The 13,484-nt window shown below is 38.0% G+C and overlaps 1 protein-coding gene across 6 annotated transcripts in view; it reads right to left on the minus strand.

Annotated features, from left to right (window-relative positions):
• Positions 1-13,484, minus strand: part of Ift25 (intraflagellar transport 25) — an 81,183-nt gene that overhangs the window by 53,887 nt on the left and 13,812 nt on the right. For all 6 annotated transcript variants that reach the window (XM_087214709.1, XM_021252088.2, XM_087214708.1 and 3 more), the window contains exon 3: positions 1,178-1,284. In XM_087214709.1, coding sequence (XP_087070835.1) covers positions 1,178-1,284 — 107 coding nt within the window. The remainder of the gene's footprint in view (positions 1-1,177; positions 1,285-13,484) is intronic.

Raw genomic sequence — 13,484 nt, forward strand, 5'->3', positions numbered from 1 at the left:
TATTAATGGTCTCAATCGTAAGCCCTTATGGAGGAGCTACTATGAGTCATGAGGTTTTATTCCTTCGCTGTTGACTACAGTCTTAGGAGAAAGGTACCATGAACCTACTGTAGTTATGACACACATTTGGAGAGGAGGTAAGGCGTTCAATGAGATAGTACACACCAGAACTGGAACTGGAACTGAAACTCGAGACCTATTTGACCCTGGGACCTCTGCACTTAATGACAGAAATCAGGAGCTATACCAGGCATGTAGTTATCTTCTTGCTGCACTGGGTTTTCTCCTTGTTCCCCACCCAGTCCCTCAAATTCTAAATCCATCCTCTACTCTCTGTCCTTTTCTGTGGCCTGATGGACTTACACACTGGCTTCCTGGAGGGCAGTGGGGGGAAATGAGATCAGGCTGTCTCCACCCCTCCCTGCTTCAGTGCCAGGTCCTTGGCAGTCATAGTTCTGTCCCTCATGACTACAGCTCTCGCTGGGCCTGGCCACAGGCCCCACCTCTCAGTGGGGCCACTGATTCCCTCCCTCACCCCAGGGCAGTCCAGGCTTCTTGTGTAGCTAGTTTCTCAGGGTCTCGTCATCCCTTTTTTGTTCCCTCAGCCCAGGCCATAATTTTTTAAGTAGACCCATCAGTAAAATCTTCTCCTCTGAAACATCTAGGATGTATTCTATTTCCTGTCTTGATTTTATCTACCGTACTTTATCCCCAAATAAACATAGGATCAGAATAATGTTCCAAAGGGAGATTCCCCTTCAAAATCCCCAGAAAAGGTCATTAGCAACAGAAGAATCAAAACTATTCAATGTGAACAATCAGGGTTATCAGATTTTCAGAAAGAATTTGACTATGAACCCCAAGTCAAAAAAATTGAGAATGAAGACATCATGGAGCCTAGTGTTTTTGCAAGCTAGTTTCCTATGTCAAAGACTTCCATGTAGTAAACTGCATGGAAATTATTACACAGTTTGAAAGGATTTCAGACTTACAGTTTCAGAGAGGCTAATTGTGCTGAAGGCAATTAACCCATAATCCTCACCCTCGCATTCCAGCAATAAAATCAGATTCCATGCTGTAAAGAAAAACTAGTAGTGCTTTGCCAAATGTTTACATCTGTGCTCTCTGCCAATCAAAAAATTAAACTAAGATAAAAATTAATGCATCATTTGCTTACCTAAGTAACTCTGGATTACAAGCTTTTCGATTTTTACATGTTTGTGAAAACAAATAACGAACTCCTGGGGAAACATTCCTGTGGTGGTCCAAAATGTTTCTGCATTCCTATTGTTAATTTTAAAGAAAAAGAAAAAGAAACAGTCAAATATAAAAATTTAATCACAAAATTCTAATGAATAAGTTTTTTTTTTTTTGGTACCAAGGATCGAATTCAGGTCCTTGTGCTTACAAGGCAGGTGACAGAACCACTGAACTAAATCCCCAGCCTGATTACTGGATTTTTACAATCCCTTTCTGTTAACTGTCTCTGATCTTTCCCCAACTTTAATAATTCTTTGCTACTACCACATAGTCTCTTCTGAAAGACAGGAACAGAATTTGTGTCACTCCTGTCCACAAGCCTTCAGTGGTTTCCCCCTTTTTTGGGGGAGGTTGAGACAAGGTCTTGCTATGTAATTCAGGCTGGCCTTCAACTCAGTATGTAGCCCAAGCTGGCCTCAAATTCACAGTGATCCTCCTGCCTCAGCCTCCTGAGTGCTGGGATAATAGGCATGCGCTACCACACTTGGCTAGTGGCCCCTTATTGCTTATACATCTAAACTCCATAGTATGGCATTTATTTTTTTTGTATTAAATTCTTTTATTGGTACATTGTAGGTATACAAAACAATTACATTTCTCATTGGGAATTGTACCTTTACATAATGCATCTTGGTTCTTATTTTTTCCCCATTCCTAGCCCTCCCTTCACGCCCTCCACCCTTCCCTATTTACAAAGACTTTATTTCCATTTTTTCCATTTCTCATCATGTTTTCCTTTCCCTTCTTTCCTTTCCCCTGTGCCTCCCACTACCCCTACCCCTTTGGACCTTTTCTTCCTATTTTACATTAACGATTATTCATTCTAATCATTGGTACATTTTAGGTATACAACATAATGACATTCATCATTGGAAATTTGCACCTTTACATAAATCTCTCTTGGTTCTTGTTTTTCACCTTTGCCCAGCCCTCCCTTCAACCCCTCCAGCCCTCCCTATTTACAAAGATTTTGTTCCTATTTTTCCATTTTCTCATATTAATCCCATTCCCTTCTATCCTTTCCCTTAGCCCTCCCACTTCCTTCCCCTTTGCCCCTTTTCTTCCTATTTCACATGACCTATTATACATTTAGTCCTTATTTACACTTTCAGTTTCTCACACCAGAGAAACTATTTGGTATTTACACATCTGTGTCCTATTTATTTCACTTAAGAGTATTGCCTCAATGTGCATCCACTTAGCTATAAATGTCTCTAATTTCTCATTTTTTATGGCTGAGTAGTACTCCATTTTATAAAAAAACCACATTTTCTTTATCCAGTCTCCAGCTGATGGGCATTTGGGCTGTTTCCAAGTTTTAGCTATTACAAACTGTGCTGCTATGAACATGGGTGCACATATATCACTGTGGTATGATTCTTTTAATTCTTTGGGGAAGATCCCCAGCAGTGGAATAGTGGGGTCAAATGGGATTTCCAGTCCTAGTTCTTTGAGGTATCTCCATACTGATTTCCACAGTGCTTGCACCAGTCTACACTCCCACCAGCAGTGGAGCAGGGTTCCTCTTTCCCCACAGCCCCGCTAGCATTTGTTATTGGTTGATTTCATGATAGCAGCCATTCTTTCTGGAGTGAAGTGGAATCTCAGCGTTGTTTTTATTTGCATCTCTTGAATGACCAGTGACGTTGAACATTTTTTCATGTATTTATTTGCTATTTCTACTTCTTTGTCTGAGAAATGTCTGTTCATTTCAGATACCCATTTTTGGATTGGGTCTTTAAATTTGGGAGGTCTGATCTTTTTAAATTCTTTATAGATTCGAGATAGTGGACCTTTGTCTGAGGAAGAGGAGGTGAAGATTTTTTTCCACATTGTGGGTTGTCTCTTCACACTGCTGGTGGTTTCTCCTGCTGTGCAGAAGCTTTTTAATAAGAAGAGATCCCATTTGTTGATTGTTTGTGCTAGTTCACGGGCAGCTGAGGTTTTGTTCATAAAATCTTTTCCTACACCGATGTCTTCAAGGGTTCTACCTAACCTCTGTTCCAACTGGTTCAGAGTTTCTATTTTAATATTTAGATCTTTAATCCATTTTGATTTTAGTTTAGTGCATGGTGAGAGATACAGGTCTAGTTTTAATCTTTGGCAAGTTGAAGCCCAATTTTTCCAGCACCATTTATTAAAGAGGCTATCTTTCCTCCAGTGAGGGTGTTTGTCTCCTTTGTCGAAGATGAGATGGCTGAGTGTGTCTGTCGTTGTTTCTGCATCTTCTAATCTGTTCCACTGGTCCTCAAGCCTGTTTCTTTGCCAGTACCATGCTGTTTTTATCACAGTAGCTTTGTAGTAGAGTTGCAGGTTGGGGATTGTGATACCCCCTGCCATGTCTCTGTTACCTAGAATTGCTTTTGCTATTCTGGGTCTCTTCTTAGTCCAAATGAATTTTTGGATTGTTTTCTCGAGGTCCATGAAGTATGCTGCTGGGATCTCAATTGGAAGTGCATTAAATCTACATAGCAGTTTTGGAAGTATGGCCATTTTCACTATATTAATCCTTCCTACCCAGGAGCAGGGGCTGTCTGTCCATTTTCTGATATCATCTTCAGTCTCTCTTTTCAGAGTGCCATAGTTTTCAGAGAAGAGGTCTTTGATTTCTTTTGTTAGGATGATTCCTAGGTATTTCAGTTTTTTGGATGCTATTGTGAAAGGAATTATTTGCCCTATTTCTCTCTCAGTGAGTCTGTCATTTGTGTAGAGGAAAGCTATTGACTTTTGTGTGTTGACCTTGTAACCAGCTACTTGACTAAATTTGGTTATTAAGTCTAGAAGACTTTTGGTGGAGTTCTTGGGGTCTTCTGGCATTTATGACTATACAACATTAAGTATATTTTCTCCCCTGGATAGGCAGAACCAATACAGTCAAAATGGCCATACTTTCAAAGTTGATATACAGATTTAACATGATCCCAATCAAAATAACAACAGCATTTTTCACAGAATTCAAGAAAACAATCCTAAAATTCATATGAAATCAGAAAAGACCCAGAATAGCAAAAGCAATCCTAGGTAAAAAGAAAAAGGCAGGAAGCATCATATTCTTGGACTTTAAGTTATACTACAAAGCTACTGAGATAAAAACAGCACAGTACTGGCACACATACAGACAAGAGGATCAATGGAACAGAATAGAGCAGGCAGAAACAACCCCAAGCACATTCAACTATTTGACTTTTTTTTTTTGGTACAGGGGATTGAACTCAGGACATGTGCTTGCCAGGCAGGCACAGTGCCACTGAGCTACATCCTTGGCCCTCATTTGATCTTTGACAAAGGGGCTAAAAACACACCCTAGAGGGCCGGGGATTTAGCTCAGTGGTTCCACCGCCTGCCTCACAAGTGCAAGGTCCTGAGTTCAATCCCCAGTAACAACAACAAAAAAAAACCACACCCAAGAGGAAAGAGAGCCTCTTTAATAAATGGTGCTGGGAAAACTGGCTATCCATGTGCAGAAGACTGAATCTAGAACCACATCTCTCATACTAAAATAAAATCAAGATGGATCAAAGAACTAAATGTTAAAACAGGAACATTTAAACTGCTAGAAGATAAAATAGGTAAAATTCTTGAAGTCATAGGTGTAGGTCTGAACAGAACACCAGTTGCATAGGGAATAGTACCAACAATCAACAAATGGGATCACATCTAATTAAATTTAAAAGCTTCTGACAGCAAATCAACCAACCAACAGAGTGAAGAGACAACCTACAGAATGGGATAAAAATTTTGCCAGCTATTTTTCAGACAGAGGATTGATATCTAGAATATATAAAGAACTTAAAAAAAAAAATTAGAGCAAAGACCTGAGTTTGATCCCCGGTACCAAAAAAAAAAAAAATGCAAAAAAATTTGGAGCTCCTCAAAAAATAAAAAGCCCAATCAAAAATGGGCAAGGGAAATGAACAAACACTTCTCAGAAGAACAAATAGAAATGGCCAATATATACGTGCAAAAATGTTCAACACTGCTGGGTATTAGAGAAATGCAAACTAAAACACCACTGAGATTCCATCTTACTTCAGAAAGAATGGCCATCATCAAGAAATCAAATAATAACAAATGCTAAAAATCACCATTATATATATTTAAATTGTACCAATTAACTTAATTAATAAAAAAATAACAAGTGCTGGTGAGGCAACCACTGTGGAGATCCGTATGGAGAGTCCTCAAAAAACTAAAACGAGAAATTCCATCTGACCCAGTTATTATCCTTCCAGGTGCTTCCTGAAAGAGCTAAAGACATATTACAGTGATACATACATATGTTTACAGGCAGCACAGCTCATAACAGCTAAATCTTTTTTTATAGCAAAACATTTATTGGTACATTTTAGGCATACATAATGATTAACACTCATTGTAAGGAATTTGTACTTGTACATGATACATCCTGCCTCTTGGAAGCAGCCTGTATGTCCATTCAACAGATAAATGGATGCTGGGCATGGTGGTACAAAGCTGCAAACCAAGCACTCTGTAGGCTGAGGCAGGAGGGTCACCATGAGTTCAAGGCCAGCCTGAACTACATAGCAAGACCCTGCCTCAAGTAAAAAAACCAAAAAACCCCCAAACAAACAGAACTTCCCCCCCAAACCCCCAGATGAATGGATAAAGAAAATGTAGAATGGATAAAGAAAATGTAGTATATACACACAATGGAGTACTACTGTGCCATAGACCAGGATAAGCTTGACTTATCTGTAGGAAAATGCATGCACCTTGAGACATAATGCTAAGTGAAATAAATCAGACACACAAGCTTAAGTATCACATGGCTTCTCTTATGAAAAACCCAAATTATAAATAAAGAGCAAAATAAAAGATACATAACAGGAAGTAGGGAGGTAGATCTTTCTCAAACAGGAAGGGAACCAAGAGATGGAGGGAGGGGCGAGGGAGAGGAAGGAAAGGGGATGAAAACAGGAATAGTGGTCGAAATGGTATCCCACAATTGCTTACATTTGTATTTTCCTGATAACTAATTATGCTAAGCACGTTCTTCATGTGTGTTCTGGCCATTTATCTATTCTCTTTTCTGAAATAGCTTTTAAGTGTTGTCTTGGTTTTCTATAAGCTGTTTGTACTTTTATTATACATCTGTAGAAGACCTTTGTTAGATATATGTATTATAAATGAATACTTTTTCCCAGTCTGTGCCTTTTTTTTTTTTGGTACTGGAGATTGAACTCAGGACCTTGGGCTTTTGAGGCAGGCAGCGGCACCACTGAGCTAAATCCCTGGCTCTGGGCCTTCAATGTATCTTTTCTCTGAGCTAAGTCCCCAGTCCTTTTACTTTTTATATGGAGACAGAGTCCTGTTGAGTTGCCCAGGCTGGCCTTGAACTTGTGATTGTCCTGCCTCAGCCTTCTCAACAGGTGGGATGACAAGTATGCACCACAACACCCAGCTAAAAATGTGCTAATTTCTATCTAAGAGTATATGGAAATTTTAATTTGGATTCCATAGAATCTATAGATCAGTTTAGGGAGAAGTTGGTAGGTTAACAGTACTGAGTTTTCTAATCATGAATAAAGCATATATTTTCACTCATTAGTTCTTTATTACATTAAAATACAGTTCTGTCAGCAATACTTTGTAGTTTTCAGTGTAAAGATCTTACATATCTTCTTAAATTTATTCTTAAACTATTTTATGGTTTTCTTTGGTAGGAGGGTTGAGACAGGGTCTTGCTATGTAGTCCTAGGCTGGCCTCAAGCTCACTGCAGTCCTCCTGCCTCAGCCTCCTGAATGCTGGGATTACAGGTATATGCTACTATGCCCAGCCTATTTTATGTTTTGAATGCTACTGTAAATGGAATTTTGTTTTTGTTTTTTTTGGTACCGGGGGTCGAACTTGGGTCCTTGTGCTTGTGCAGCAGGCGGTGAAACCACAGAGCTAAATCCCCAGCCCCTATAAATGGAATTTAAAAAAATTTTTATAATTGGCCGCCATACCACCCCCACCAGCACACAGAAGGTGAGCCACCCCCACTTGCCCCCCCAGATCACCTTCAGCAACCCCAAAGGGAGACAAGATGGAACAATCTGATACTCAACCACCTGGACTCTCTGAACTGGCAACAAAAGAGGATCTGGAAAAAATGAAATCAGAAATAATTTCTCAGATAACAACAGAGATTGTGCTCATAGTGCAAGACATGATTAATAAATCTAGAGAGGAGTTCAGGAACATTATGGAATCCCAACACAGGAAAAAAGCGGAGTCCATAAAACAGATGCAAACAGATTTCCAGGAGATTAAAAACTCCATTGAAAGTCTACACAGCAGAATGAGCCAATGTGAGGACAGAATTTCAGATATAGAAGGTAAGATTGCAATTAGTGACCAGGAAAAGAAAAATTGCTTCAAAATTGTAAGGGACCACGAGAAATCAATCCAGCAGCTGCTAGATGATGCAAAGAAGAATAACATAAGACTGATCGGAGTCAATGAAGAAACAGGAGAGAGTGCAGATGACATAAAAAAACTGTTCACAGAAGTGATGGCAGAAAACTTCCCAAGGAGGGGAAAAGAACTTGACATACAGATAAGTGAGGCATATAGGGCTCCAAATAGCCTTGATCAAAAAAAATCTACACATAGGCATATAATTGTTAAGATTCCAGAAACCCAACAGAAGAACAAAGTTCTACAAGCAGTTAGAGAAAAGAAACAAATCACATACAAAGGAAAGCCCATCAGAATCACAGCAGACTTCTCAACACAAACCATCAAGGCAAGAAGAGCTTGGAGTGACATATTCCAAGCCCTAAAAGAAAACAGCCTCCAACCCAGATTGATGTACCCTGAAAAATTATGTTTCAAAATTGATGGAGAAATAAGATACTTTCATGACAAAGAGCACTTCAGGAACTTCATACCAAACCAGCATTCCAAAAAATTTTAGACAATATCCTAGGAAAAGACAATGAGGATCACAACCCCAAGAAGCCCAGCAGAATGCATCCATCGGGTGGGACAAGAAATTAAATGCAAAGGGGGAGAATCCAACAAACAGAAAAAGTCATGACAATGATAAGTCAATATGTATGAGTTATAACCATCAACGTTAATGGTCTCAATTCACCAATCAAAAGAAACAGACTGGCAGAAGGGGTCAAGAAGCAAGATCCAACCATATGCTGCATACAAGAAACACATTTAATTCAAAAAGAAACTCATAGTCTGAAAGTTAAAGTGTAGAAAACAATACTCCATGTGACAAGAACCCGGAAAAAAAAAGCAGGAGTAGCTATCCTCTTTGGAGATCAAGTGGATTTCAAATGAAAATCTGAAACACTCTGGTCCCAAGAATTTCAGATAAAGGATACTCAACTTGTATGTACAAATCTATTGTGAATATGTGTTTTCATTCCTCTCAAGTAAAAACTTAAGAACAGGACTGTTGGTTCTTAAGAGTAATACAAGAAATTTCTATATTGTTTTCCAAAATGGTTTTATCATTTTACATTCACATTAGCAGTATTATAAAGTTCTAATTGATTCACACCTAAGATGACATTTGTTCTTTTAAAACTTTTAACTTCATCTCCCTAAAGAGTGTATAATTCAATCTTGTTATTGTACCTTTTAGTATTTTTCTGATTCTTGTGTTGCACACCTTTCCTTGTGCTGTACTGGCTATTTATCATCTTCTTGTGTCTACTTTTTAATTGGGTTGTCTATTAATGAGCTGTAAGAGTTCTTTATATATTCTGGTCATAGGTTATATGCATTATAAATATGGTCTGTTTAAGGACTACTTTTCATTTTCTTAACGATGTCATTTAAAGTTCTAAATTTTGATGGAATCTCATTTATCGATTTTTTTCTTTTATACATCATGTTTTTTATATCCTAGGAAATTCTTGCCTACCCTAAATTCATAAACATTTTCCCTTATAATTTCTTCTTAAAGTTTTATAGATTTAGTCTTTCATATTTAGGTTCATAGATCCTTTCAAGTTATTTTTATGTATGGAAATAAAGGGTTGAGGTTAATTTTTTATATATGGATACCAGGTGTTCTAGTGCCATTTGCTGAAAACACTATCTTTTCCTCTGCTCTTGAAATTGAGTTTATGTTCTATAAAATGTTAATGTTAAATAATCTTTCAAAACTCAGTGGACCATATAGGTGTGGTCCTATTTCTAGATTCTCTGTTTTATTCCAATGATCTATAAGTCTTTCCTTACACCAACACTGTCTTGATTACTGTAGCTTTAGAGGAAGTGTTAAAATTAGGTGCTAAATGGCTTCCAACACTGTTTTCTTTTTCTTTTTACTTTTCTAGGTCCTTTGTACTCCCACATAACTTTTAAATTTCAATATCCAATTCATTTATAGGAAGTATACACAGACCTGAATTTTTATATATATCTTGTGTTTTTTAATCCTGCTAAATTCAAATACAAGTTCTAGGGGCTCCTAGAGATTTCTGAGTATTTTCTCTGTAGATGTTCATTTCACCTACATATAAAGATTTTACTTCTACCTTGCCAATCCTATGCTATTTATTTTTATTGCCAGACTATTTTGGTTTGGGCCTACGTTTCAAAGTTTAATGGACAGATGAAGAGTAGGCATATCTGCCCTTGTAGGGAGAAAGCATTATATCTTCTCCATTCATATAAGGCGTTTTTGCTGGAAGTATGGAGTACATGTCTTTGATGTGTTGAGAAGGTTCTGTTCTATTTCTAGTCTCCTAATAGCTTTTACCATGAACAGCTGTAGAATTTAGTCCAATACTTTTTCTCCAACTAGTGACAGGATCATATGGCTTTCTCCTTTCCTCTGTTAAAATGATGACTTTTGGGGGTGGATCTTCCAATGCTGAAGAAACACTGCCATCCCTATAATAAAACCACTTTCTACATACTGCCAGAGCTGACTTCTAATAGTTTGTTTTATTAAACAAATTTCTATCTATGTTCATACTTTTTTCTTCTATTATCTTTATCTAGTTTTAGTATTGGCACAATGTTGATTTCCTAAAATGAGAGGAGACGTGTTCCTTCTTTTTTCTGCTTTAAATGTTTGATATAATTTATCAGTTAAAATGTATACAAGCCTGTTGTTGTCATATAGGTAGGTTTTAAAGCTAGGAATATACTTTCTTTAATAGGTGCTATTCAAATTTTATATTTCCTCCAGAGTTAGTTTTATTAATTTGTCTTCCAAGAAATAGAAGTTGTCAAATTTATTTCAAAAAAGATTTTTGTAATATGCTTTCTATATCCTTTTAAATTCTGTAAAATCTGTGGTAATATCTCCTAGATCTTGATATTGTAATTTAAAAAATGTATAATTGCTATTGTGTAATAGGAAGAAAAGGTCTAAAGGAGCAGGGGAAGTGGGAGGGGCAGGGGAAAGGAAAGAAGGGAAAAAGAGTGCCGGAGATTTAGCTCAGTGGTTTCACCGCCTCCTGCGCAAGCACAAAGACCCGAGATCAATCCCTGGTACCAAAAAAAGAGAAGAAGGGAAAAGAAAAAATATGAGAAAATGAAAAAAATGGAAACAAAGTCTTTGCAAATAGGGAAGGGTAGAGGGGGTGAAGGGAGGGCCGGGGAAGGGGAAAAAATAAGAACCAAGATACTCATGTAATGGTACAAGATCCCAATGATGAATGTAACTGTATTTTATACCTAAAATGTACCAATAAACTTAATGGGAAAAATTTTTTTAATAATTTTTATTAGTACATGTATCAGTAATAATGACTGCATTCATTGTAAGGGGGTGGTATATTCACATAACACATCTAAATTCTTTTTATTTCCCCTCTCTTGTCCTATAAATGGAATTTTTTTAAAGTTTCATTTTCTAACCTGAGCGTGGTGGTAGCATACACCTATAATTCTAGCACTCAAGAGGCTGAGTCAGGAGGATCTCTGTGAGTTCAAGGCCAGCTTTGGCTAGTGAGTTCAAGGCCAGCCTGAACTATATAGTGAGACCCCATCTCAAAGAAAAAAACCCCAAAATTTTCATTTTCTAAGTGTTTCTTACTAATATATAGTAATGAAACTTATATTGAGCTTGCTAAATTCACTTACTAGCTCTAGTAATTTATTGTGGCAGATCTTTGAGAGTTTTCTATGAATGGAGTCATAATTTGTGAGGCAACATGTTTTATTTTTATTCCCACCTTTCTGCATTTTATGCCTTTTATGCCTTTTCTCATCTTAGTACACTTGCTAAGATCTCCAGGACAAGACTGAAAAGAAACAGCAAGAACAAACACCCATGTTTGTTTCCAGTCTTGGGGGAAAGCATTTCCTATCTCACCCCTGAGCTGCCAGTTTGGAGGGGTCTTTATCAGATCAAGGATGTTCTTTCTCTCAGTGTGCTGAGAGCTGGTACCATGAATGGACAATGAATTTTGTCAAATGCTTTCTCTGCATCTACTGCCACGATCATATGATTTTTCTCCCTTGTTCTGGTAATGTGAATTTCATTCCACTTTGTATGCCTCTGAAAGCATGGTCATTATGCCGATCTTGTATTTCTAGGATAAACTACATTTGCTGAATTTGATTTGTGTTTTGTTAAGGATTTTTTTGGGGGGGTTACCAGGGATTGAAGTCAGGACCTTGCGCTTCCAAGGCAGGCATGGTGCCACTGAGCTAAATCCCCAGTTCTGTTAAGGACTTTTATGTCTGTATTCATATTTGATACTGGTCTTTAACTTTCTGATGTCTTCTTCAGGTCTTGGTATGAGAATTATGCTGTTCTCATAAAATATTATGGAAAACACAGCCCGCCCTCCCTTCTCTCTCTCTCTCTCTCTCTCTCTCTCTCTCTCTCTCTCTCTCTTGCTAAGGATGGAACCTAGGGCTTAATATGTTAGGCAAGCATCTGCCACAGAACTATACCCAGCTCTCTCTCTCTACTGAGCTACATCTCTAGCCCTATTTATTTTGTTTGGGACAGTATCTCCCCAAGTTGCCCTGGCTAGATTCAAACTTGGCAGAACTGGTCTTTCTGGATAGAGTACTAGATTTGGAGTTAAAATTCCTTGAGCCAAGTGTGATGGCGATATCTGTAATCCTAGCATTTGGGAGGCTAAGGCAGGAGGATCCCAAATATGAATGCAGCCTGGGCAACTTAGAAAGATTCTGATACAAAATAAAAAAATAAGAAGGGCTATGATATAACTCAGTGAGAAGCCCTTGGTTTGACTGCGGGTACTCCAAAACAAAAAAAACAAGCAACACTCTCTCTTCTTTTTTTTTCTTTTTGGTATGAGAGATCAAATCCAGGGCCTTTGCACTACGTTATATCACATCCATGGTCTTTTAAAAAAAAAAAAAACTGTTTGAGACAGGGTCTCCCTAAATTGCTAAATTGCCCAGACTAGGCCCAGAATTTGTGATCCTCCTACCTCTGTACCAACACAGGCAGCTTTTTTTTTTTTTTTTTTTAACTCACTCATTTTTTTCTAATGTAGACTCTCTTCTTTTTCACTGATACATTAAATACAGAGGGCAAAGGTTGGGTCAAGGGGAAACAGCTGTGTGTAGTGCACACCTATAATTCCAGCATTTAGGAGGCTGACCCAGGAGAATCTTAAATTCAAGCAGAGTCTGGGCTACCTAAGGAGAATCTGTCTCACAAAAAGGGGGCATAGAGGGCCAGGGATTTAGCTCAGTGGTGCTGTGCCTGCCTCAGAAGTGTGAGGTCCTGAGTTTGATCCCTGGTACCAAAAAAAGGGGGGGGGGTGGAGAAGAGAAATATAATTGGGCCAGGGATTTAGCTCAGTGGTTCTGCCACCTGCCTTGCAAGCCCAAGGTCTTGAGTTCAATCCCTGGTACCAAAAAAAAAAAAAAAAAGGGCCAGGGGTTTAGCTCAGTGGTTCCGCCGCCTGCTTTGCAAAAGCAAGGTCCTGAGTTTGATCCCTGGTACCAAAAAAAAAAAAAAAAAAAAAAGAATAGAAATATAATCATTTCCTTTCACTTTTTTCTCTAAGGAAATTGAGAGTATGGATCAGGTCCATAAAGCAATCCTCACTGTTTGGCAAGGGTAAATTTATAGCACTGTTCTCTCTTAATAACTCTATGATTAATTTTAACATCTACTACACATGGTCTAATTATATTTGCTTGAAGGGTATATGGATTAAAAGTCTTTAACATACTCTTTCAGTTATCAGGGCAGTAACTATTTTATTCCATATGGTTTTGGGTACTAACACTCTTTGCCTAACCTAAA

The sequence above is a fragment of the Heterocephalus glaber genome, unplaced genomic scaffold (genome assembly GCF_053883595.1).
Source record: "Heterocephalus glaber isolate CG9 unplaced genomic scaffold, H.glaber_assembly_v1.0 deba00001449, whole genome shotgun sequence".
Classification (NCBI taxonomy): domain Eukaryota; kingdom Metazoa; phylum Chordata; class Mammalia; order Rodentia; family Bathyergidae; genus Heterocephalus; species Heterocephalus glaber.